The sequence below is a fragment of the Petromyzon marinus genome, chromosome 49 (assembly GCF_048934315.1).
Source record: "Petromyzon marinus isolate PM22_M1 ecotype Great Lakes invasive population chromosome 49, UKy_Petmar_22M1.pri1.0, whole genome shotgun sequence".
NCBI lineage: Eukaryota > Metazoa > Chordata > Hyperoartia > Petromyzontiformes > Petromyzontidae > Petromyzon > Petromyzon marinus.
In genome coordinates, this window is record NC_133715.1 from 3,680,785 (window position 1) to 3,691,062 (window position 10,278).

Genomic DNA, 10,278 nt, shown 5'->3' on the forward strand with positions numbered 1-10,278 from the left:
CCTCTATAATTGTTCATTGCTGGAGGGGTTGCCACCCCCCCCCCCCCCCCACCTGAAAATCCTGGCTCCGCCATTGGCCTCGATCATTCTTTGTGACGCGCGTGGCGTCGTCCGGAAACCCGGCGCGGCTACCTGTCAACCCACACGGGTTTACCCCGTATTACTGTGCAGGCGAATCGAGTTTTCGGGTCCATACGACGTACAGCCCATTGAATACGGACAAACAAACGTGTCACATTTTTTACTTGTGTTTCTCCCTTGCAATGGCACTTTGTGGGATGAACGTTGAGATTTATAAAGGGGCGCCGGGGTGACCAATGAGGTCTGAATTGTTCCGTAATAAGGTGGGGCACTGACAAGGGGTTGACAGGTGTGGGGGCGCCTCGCGCCTCGCGCGCGTGAACTCTGAAATGCAACACTGGCTCTAGATTCCCATTATGCACGCGCCCCGCAGTAAACATGAGGACACGTTGGTGCTCCACCGATTCCGCTCACGGTGCCAACAACGTCGGTTGCATTGTTCACCGAGCGCACACGTGACGATGTGTCTCTGTCTGTGTGTGTGTGTGTGCGCGCGCGCATGCGGAACACGTGTGCACGTGATGATGTGTAATGTAAATGTACACGTGGTAATTTGCGCGTGTGTAGTGCTCAGCGCCCTGCGTTGCGAAGCCTGCGAGCCGAGTTCGATTCCCGCTCATGGCCACCAGCACCCAGTGTGACGATTATCTGCACCGGTCATGGGTCTCCCCCTAGGTCGGCTCAGCCTCAAATGAGTGCCTGGTTGGGTGTGTAAGCATCGCCACTGGGGAGACAAAGGCGGTCGGGCGTGGTGCTGGCCACCCACCCCCTCGTGTGCCGAACTGGCCCTCGTAGATGCTACTCGCTTACAGCAATTGCCCCCAACAAAGTCTGTTGCAGGCTACACGGGAGAAGCTTTGTTTTTGTCTATGCAGTGGTTGAAATGTGCCGGAGCATGTGGTCGGCGGGTTTCGAAACGGTTGAACCTGAAGTAAGAACTTTATATTTGTTTGGGTAGAACGGCAGTGAACGTGGGCTGCAGGACGAATGTGTTTTCATCCCGAGGCTTCTAACATTCCAATTCGGCCACGGTGTGTGTGTTTGCGTGTGTGTGTGTATATATCTATCCATAATAGAGGGTGTTTTTTGGGTTAGATCGCGTAAATATAAATGTGTCGTTAAACCCGCCACCACCCGACGCAGCCAATTAGTAAGGTTTGTCACGTTAACAAAACATGACAATTCGTTACTCGTACAACACACCGGCTGTGTGTTGGAGAGTGAACCCACAACATTGTTACTTAGCGGCGTTATTTATCAAGGACCCAAATGCATTGCGGCTTCTGAAATATTGAGGTTTTTTTTTTGTTTACCCAATTCGAAGAAAATGGCTCGTATTGTTATTTTGGCTGCCGACCCGTATTTTGGTGACAGAGAGAGAGAGTGACAGAGAGTGCCGCATGCAGCGGTGGAGAGACTCTGCTTTGACGTTGTCTTTTAGAAACAGAGATTACTTTGGCGACATCAAAGCGGCCACCCAGCCGAAAGCCGGGGGACTATTGTTGTTTTATTATTGTCGCAGAGCGTGACCCCACGCAGCCGTGACCCTGGGGTCATTTTACTCGACGGGCCTACAAGACCGGCATGCACGTCGTGCGAAATGTGTGTGTCTGTGTGTCTGTGTGTGTGTGCCTGTGTGTGTGCCTGTGGGCTTGTGTGTGTGTCTGTGTGTGCCTGTGTGTGTGTGCCTGTGTGTGTGCCTGTGTGCCTGTGTGTGTGTCTGTGTGTGTGTGTCTGTGTATGTGTTCTGTGTGTGTCTGTGTGTGTGTCTGTGTGTGTGTGCCTGTGTGTGTGTCTGCGTGTGTGTGTGCCTGTGTGTGCCTGTGTGTGTCTGTGTGTGTGCCTGTGTGTGCCTGTGTGTGTGTCTGCGTGTGCCTGTGTGTGTGTTTGTGTGTGCCTGTGTGTCTGTGTGTGCCTGTGTGTGTGTGTGCCTGTTTGTGTGCCTGTGTGTGTCTGTGTGTGCCTGTATGTGTGTGTGTGTGCCTGTGTGTGCCTGTGTGTGCCTGTGCGTGCCTGTGTGTGCCTGTTTGTGTCTGTCTGTGTCTGTACGTGCCTGTGCGTGTCTGTATGTGCCTGTGTATGTCTGTGTGCCTGTGTGTGTCTGTGTGTGTGTCTGTGTGGGCTTGTGTGTGCCTGTGTGTGTCTGTGTGTGTGCCTGTGCGTGTCTGTACGTGCCTGTGTATGTCTGTGTGTGCCTGAGCGCGCACGCCCGAGGAGAGATCTGCATCTCCTGCAAGGAATGCGTTGGTGCGAAAGCTCACAGCACAGGTTCTGCAGAACAGTCGCGAGCTCCTCTTTGCACTAGGAAGGAAAGAAACTGGTTTAGCGACGAGATATGCTACGTTAGGTGAAAAACGGCATTTTTTGTGCGGTTATCGATGACCCCCGGGTTTTTGACCGACAGCTCGCTACGCTTGATAACAAAGGGGAAAGTCACAGGTGGCTCAAATGTAATTTCGAATCTAGGATCTTGGCCGTGCCTGTCCAGTAATTCGACGGCCGGTCCCGTAATTAAGGTTATAGTTTGTAACGCGCCACATAATTTTCGTTCACTCTCGGTGAGAGAGAGAGAGAGAGATTCAGAGGAGCGAGAAACCAGAGTAAGAAGCGGGAAGGAAGCCAAAACCGATGCTGACAATTGCCCCAAGTTCTGTCGCCCTATATTGGGATCTTTGGCCAACTCCATACTTGCCCTGAACCGTGGTCGTCCGTCCACAGGTTTCTGGAGGCCTCGAGGCAAAATACCCAGTGGGTCTCCACGTAGTCAAACAAACGGCGGAGCGCATCGTGAACTAGTGTCCTACTCGAGCCTGCAGCTGTATTCACAACCTAGATATGAAGTTGTAGTTGTTTATAAATTCATATTCGTACGAGATAGGGACGAGAGTGATTTGGCGACGGAAAAAAAACACGGTTCCGTTATGGGGTCATCTTTTATTTGAGGCCAGGAGAAAGTTTCCCCTTTTCTCCACCTCTCTGGGCGGCCCTGCTCTCACCCACTATTAGCTATCGGAGCCACCCGACTGCATCCCAGATTGCTCAACGAGCGCCACTTGTGGGGCAAAAAAAAATAGTCACGAACAAACGCCTCGTGAAAGACCCGACCCAAATGATCGCTGGCTTCGATCGTCAGCCATGAAGCTTACGAGACGACACTAAACCGCATCCAGTGCACACACCATGGCAGCAGATGCGAATACCTGATGATGATGCGGTCACCCAGAACAGAACCATGAGACATTTAACCACTCAACACCCGATTCACAATTACGAGGGAGGAGGCATCATCACATCAATTATCTGGCTCAACCACCCCGATGTAAACTCAGAGTTGTTGCTGCTCTACAGCAGTGGTGGTCCCAGCACCACCAGTGAGTGGTCCGTGACGGTTCCTCCAGGTAGTCCGCGGCTCGATCCGGACAATGCTTACATTAATTCATATTTTACTTATAATATTTAATAATATAGAAATTAAGTTAGGTAAACTACCCTGGTTAAACTACCCTGACCCTAAGATCTGAATGCCCCCCGCTCTCATTTTTGTTGTTGTATCTGCGTAAACTAATATTCCCATTATGACTAATTTGGTATGAGTGGTATTTAGAGAGAGAAGTGAATGCGTTTTGTTACCAGGAGTGTGGGTGGGGGGAGGGGGGTCCGCATAAATGTTTGCATCGGCTGAAGCGGCCCGCGGGACATGAAAGTTTGAGAAAGACCGCTCCGCATCACGATCAGCACCCATTGGAAAAAGAAGCCAAAAACAAATTTGGCCACAACTGTTTTCAATGAACGCAAAAGCCAGCGCGCGTTAATCCGTTGTGTTTCTTCAAAGGTGACTGCGGAGGAAGACAGTATGGTCTCGTATAACGCGTTTTTCATGGAGCGCATTGGATATAACGCGATTTGAATGTATTAGGGAAGACTTTTTTTTCTATACCGCGGATGCGAATTGGATATAACGCGATTGAGTGAACGGAACTACGTCGCACGTGTAAGGAATTAGCGGTTGTACGCTTGCCTCGGCGTAGCATCACGCATGGCTGGATGCTGCTGGATGCTTCTAGATGCTACCCACGCGCCTCAAGTCTTCGTTCGGTCTGCGAACGCATCTCACGTGCTATTGCGGACTGTGCTTTACCCCCCACATTATTTATTATAACGCGATTTTTCCATCATGGGGTGTTCTTCAGGAACGCACTAACTACTACCGTGTTAAAGGATAACGGACTGTAGCATTTTGAGCGTGTGCCTGGTCACGTATTCTGATGAATTGTTGTAACTTCACGTCCGTGCCTGTACTGTGTTCATAAGTGCACTTTTTTTTATTGAGACGGACAGATCTTCTCTACATTTTCCCAAAGTTTAGCTGCACTCTTTTCAGAGATATGCCCAACAATCGGCGACGTTGGTTTTCAATGTGAATTGAAATTGTGTTGGGAATTGAGCGTGCATATTGACTTACGGTTGACTTACGGTTGACCTTGAGTTAGATTCCCTGCCACGGCTAACATCAGTGGCTGAACTGGTCCTGGTGCCTCTGTTCACCAACCTGCGTTGACCACCGTGGCGAAGTATGGCCAAACAACACACCATGTCTGCCGCGTCACAGGGAGGAAGCCTTGATCCAGCAGTGGGTCGACAAAAGGGCTGTAGGTGACCGTTGATGTGCGTGTAGATGTAGAAAAAAGGGGGGGAAATCCTATTATTAGATGCATTTCTCTTTGTGATTACGGCCAGTGCTGCAAAACGTGCTGTCATATAGCCAAGTCAGCTCTTGCACATAACAGCTGTTGGCAAATGGCTCAATGTGCAGTGTTGCGTGGCCGGCTTAGTCAACGTCACCCCTTGATTATTTTACCCTGTGCTTGTGTGTGTGCGTGTGTGCGTGCGTGTGTAAGGAGCGGTGGTGTAGTGGTTAACGCGCTGCGCTACGAACCCGGCGATCAGAGTTCGGTTCCCGCTCACGGGCCAACACCGGTGACGATTATCTGAACCGGTCCCGGTCCTCCCCTAGGTCGACTCGGCCTCAAATAGGTTCCTGTTGCGGCGTGTAAATTCATCGCCACTGGGAAGAAAAAAGTGGCCGGGCGTGGTTCTGGCTACCCACCCCCTCGTGTGCCGTTTCGGCCTTCATAGGTGCCCGCTAACAGCACTTGCCCCAACAGTCTGTTCAGGCTATACGGGGGATCTTTGTGTGTACGAATCTTGTTCTTTGTCTGTACTTAACTGGCGACGTCCGGAAGATTCCGTGGAGCGATGGTTACCAGCGCCACCGGACTCGCGATCCGGTGCTCGCAGGTTCGATTTTAGATTCGTTCATCCCCCCCCGCCCCCGCCACCGCCGCCTCTCACCGACAGTCCAAGTGGATTCGCCACAGTTAAATCGATCGGCGTGTTGCGTACGGTGGGGTAAAGTGTGGGTACCTTCAACTCTTCCGAGACGTCTGCCCCGTTACGGCAGGTGTCGACCAAATACGATGCACGTGGGGGGGGGGGGGGGGCTCTCTGGGAGCTGCCTGTGTCGCAGGTCACTGGCGTCGGCAGTGGCGAGAACGAGAACACTATTGCAGGGCTGCGCCTTTAACTTTTCACGTTGGACGCGTGCGTCAGTGAGTGCGCACGTGTGCACGTTGAACTTCTTACGCACCGTACATTCGGCGATTTGTTGAAACGGGCACAGGCGACACGTTGTAAATCGCGAATCAACGCTGCTCAGCGAGGACCGCGAGGCAGTGTGACAGTCGCATCTTTGATTTTAATTTTATTTTTCTCGATGCACCGATACGGCAATGCGCTCGAGTCAAAGTCACGACAAACTCCCGGCCGGCGATTCCATAAAACCAAACAACGACAATGAATATTTAGAACGCTTCAAATCATTGTGAATGTGTGTGGTTTATATATTTTTTTTTATCTAATTCCAATTCTAGCTATTATATATTTTTTCGCTCAGAGTTTATTGATTGCACCCCCCAAAAACCCCTATCCCCAACCGCGCTCGCGTGTGCGTGGAGTGTTTCTCTGCACTGCGTGCCGTTGACAACGTAGAGCTGTTTGCTACTCCACGCGTTTGCGATCTCACATTAGTGGGCCCTCTGACGGTCGTGCCATCACAGCGGCCGTGGTAGGGCACAGGCCGAAGCAGCAGTGTTGTGGAAATTCATTGACGCTGCCGTACCACAACTGACGAGGCAGTGAAAATGAAAATTACGTCGTGACGTCTCGGTGTTAGTCCGTGTACAGGCTTAGGGAAAGCTGCAACCGACAGCCCATCTATGGAAATTCACGTTCTCGTGGGGATCATATCTCAGCCAATGTTCTCCAAGTCGCTGGCAAGCGCGTGACTAGTGGTCATTCTCACACCTCCGATTAGCGTGGTGGGCTACGTACGGTGCGAAAGAAGTTCAACATACGTGCATTGTGAGAGCCATACTGGATGTGGTGGGTTGGGTCAGGCAGCGATGGAGTAATAGAGTTGAAATATTACTGGAGTATGGTAATGCGATGTGTTGATACACATGTATTAACCACTGTTGCAAAATGAGACTCATCCTGGCCTCTTTGAGTTCTCAGCTGGAATTTGTTCATATCCAGTTGAGGGCCCATTGAGCTCAGCAGTATCTCGGTCGCGTGAGAGCTGGACTTATAAATGACAGCTGTGCTGCAGATAAAGCAACATCCAAATCAAAACAATGCATGCAGGAAGCAATATTCAATACAAAACGACCCCAATTACATTTAGATCTAGAATACGTCCCCGTATTAACCCGCTGCTGAATGAAGGCATCTCCACTCCGCGTGGGCCATGCGGGGAGTGTTTGACTATACTTCATCGCGTAGGTCAGTGGGCTTGGTGAAAAGTGGCCTCCAGGACTGGTTGATATATCTATATTTCGCAACTGATGTTAGCCATGGCCAGGGAATCGAATGTAGGTCGCAGAGTTCATAGCGTCGCGTGTCACCGCTCCTCTCCAAGCCTAGCATAGATTTAGACCAACTTACAAATATGTGCAATGAGGAGGGGTTCTTTAAGAGAAGTAGGATAAATAAAAAGCCATTCCGCTGAATTTAGGGTATTGCAAATTGCTAATTAGGCTCTGTTATCCCTGCAGTAATTATAATGTATCAGTCTTAGTTAGACATTCTTCAGAGTGTTCGCGATAGTCTTCAGCAAACACCTCCACGCGAAATCATTGCTGTTGCTGCTGCCACATTGACTTTGCTAAACTATAAAACTAAACTATTTTCAGTAAAATATTTTTCCAGGTAAGGCCCACGTGAGCTATATACCTCTTTATCGGAAGCGACCTGACCACAACGAAATGGCTCATCGCGTGGAAATTTATAGCAGCCAAATACTCAAACGCATGTTTAGAGTTTATACTCTGCAGAGTAACACCGTTTTAAATGATCTGCGACAAGATTGTCCTTGTCTATCGGAAGTGAAGCGTGAAATTTCGTTTGTATTTTCGTTGACGCTTTATTTACACAGGAAGGCCTCACCGAGTCTCAAGGCTCTTTTTCAGGAGGGTCCTGTCACGTTTTCGCAGAAGTGGTGTAATCTTTCAGCATTGCACGTGTGTATGTTGGACTTCTTTTGCGCCGTACGTATCCGATCATGGCAATGGGAGGTGCGGGGGGAGGACAGCCAACTAACCACAAAGCAGTTCTAAAGAAATTAGTTTGTCAATCTAGATGATTGATAAGTGCACGGCTAAATTGGCTTCCTAATATCGGAAGGAAGAGCGTTCCAGAAGCGTATCTGAAAGCGCGTGAAAATTGCGATGTGTTGTTGGCCGATACAAAGTGACATTGTGGGGTTTATTTTAGCTGCGGGAACAAACCCGGAGCACCCGGAAGCAACCCACGCGGAACATGGGGGTGAACAAACTCCAACCAGAAAGGCGTCGGGGGAGTCGCACGCAGAACATTCTCGCTGCGAGGCACAATTGTTACCAACTGTGCCACCCCCTCTCTGCCGCCACGATGATAACGATTCACTTCTCTTGTTTCCCTCCCCTGGCCGAGCAGGATGCGGCGGAGTAAGGCGGCACGAAGGCCAACATGGTAATTATTGGCAACTATTACGTTCGTGTTACTTGATCAAAGTAGAGCGTGGGGCTGGTTGATGTTCTTAGCCCCGGTCACCAATGACTGCAGGAAAAACACAATTTTGCATTCACGTTGTTTCTGCACCAAATTTGGCTAAAATATCAATTCTAAAAGAAAAACAATCTAAAATAAAATAAATTCTAAAATATCTAAAATAAAATATTAAAATAAAATATAAATTCTAAAATAAAATACAAATTCTAAAATAAAACAAATTCTAAAATAAAATATCAATTCTAAAATAAAATATCAATTCTAAAAGAAATATCAGTTCTAAAATAAAATATCTAAAATAAAATATCTAAAATAAAATATAAAATTCTAAAATAAAATATGAATTCAAAAATATTAAATTTGGCTAAAATATAAATTGTGATAATTGGCTTCACTCTCGTGCGATGAACGCTCTCATATGCAGAGGCGGGTAGGAAGGTGCTACCCTCTACTGTGGCCCAGAGGGCGCATGAAACGGTCTCAGAGGGTAGCTCCATGGTATCCGCTTCTGTGGGCCGTTCTCTTAACAAGAAAGGTGGCACACTGCTCTGCGAGAGATCCGAATGGATACTTCGTCTCGTGACATTGCGCAATCGGAGAAACAATTGGGAAAAGTAAAACAAGGTGGCTGACGTGACTATCAACTCGCTGCATTCGCTGAACGCCCACCAGCTTTAATAATCACCTTGGCGGACACCACTTTGTGCACCAAACACTTTGTGTAAAATAGCCAAATTGGAAAAAAAATACCAGCGGCTCAACTGCTTTTCCACCCAACGTCTGAGAAAACGCAGAGACCCACGTGTTTTTGCCAAACGGACGAGTCCCGTTCGTCTCGAATGCCACGTTCCCGTCCACCGTGTGTGCTCCCGCAGGAGTTTCCGCGTTCGGGCCTTGGAACGCGGCTCGCGACGGGAGGCTTCGCGGCCGCGGTGGCAGCTGCCGCCACCGGTGGGCGGTCACCGTCACAGGGCCGCCGGAGGGAGGCCACGTCACGAAGCGCGGCAGCGTTTCCCCGCGTCCCACAGGCCGCTCCGCCGCGTTCCTGTTTAATATGCATGTCCGTGTGTTACCGGAACCCTCGCCAAAACCTGCCACCGGCGCGTCGATGTTTGCATGCCCACTGGCACGCGGAAGCGGACGACGCTTTTGCAAATTCGCTTGTGCCACTGAACCCTTTCCCCGTTTCCGTTCACCGCTGAATCATGGAATGCCGCGCAAGCGGTTCAGCATTAATTTTATTTCGAGAGGCGTAGCGCCATTGTTTTTAAAGGCCGTAGCGACACGACCGTACTCTATCATAGCTGGCACCAAACTGTGCCACATGCCCTCCCGCATGGCCTTGTGGGAGCCTCGGTACCGATCAAGTTATTTGAGTTTTTCTTCCAGTTTCGGAATGGAATCGGAAGAAAAACTCATGACGTACATGCACGTCATCGGAATGGGAGAGGGGTTGAGGGTGCAATCGAGCCGCGTTGTCGAAACTGTGAGCAAAATAATTAGCTACTTGTAAAAATAAACACATTCACGATGACTTAAGCGTTCTAAATATACGTTGCAGTCGTGTGGTTTATGGAATTTCCCGGCTGGGAGTTTGTCATGACTTTGACTCTCGCGCATAGCCATGTCGATGTATTGAAAATTGTTTTAAAATTAAAGATGCGACTGTTACACTTCCTAGCAATCATCGCTCTCAGTAGTGTTGATTTGCGGTTCACAATCCCCTGTGCCATTCTTAAACAAATCGCCTAAAATAGATCAAGTTTGGACAGCGACTGCTACATGCTAATAGATCGACTTACAGATACAAGATCACAACTGGTCCTGTCCAGAGCCACGATTGTTACAAACAACAACAAAAATGAACCTGTTCACAATCGACTGGATTTCACCTCGTCACGAGATTCAAGGTTGCTCAAGTTAGAGCACTCTCAGCTGACACTTCTGAGATAGATTCTGGGTTAGAATCCAGGCAGCTGCATCTGATTTTCTGGCCCCTCAAGTGTAGCTAGTTGATGGTCTCAGCCTGAACACAAATGACTGCGCAAAAAACGCAGGAACTAATTTTTTTTTTAAGTCAAAATCTTGGCC

General features: G+C 49.1%; 1 protein-coding gene across 2 annotated transcripts in view; it reads left to right on the forward strand.

Annotated features, from left to right (window-relative positions):
• The window catches only part of LOC116953028 (adapter SH3BGRL-like), a 55,356-nt gene extending 45,485 nt beyond the window's left edge, over positions 1-9,871 (forward strand). For both annotated transcript variants that reach the window (XM_076074609.1, XM_076074610.1), the window contains 2 exons: positions 8,113-8,148; positions 9,063-9,871. In XM_076074609.1, coding sequence (XP_075930724.1) covers positions 8,113-8,127 — 15 coding nt within the window. In that variant the 3' untranslated portion in view covers positions 8,128-8,148; positions 9,063-9,871. The remainder of the gene's footprint in view (positions 1-8,112; positions 8,149-9,062) is intronic.
• Positions 9,872-10,278: the final 407 nt, after the last annotated feature.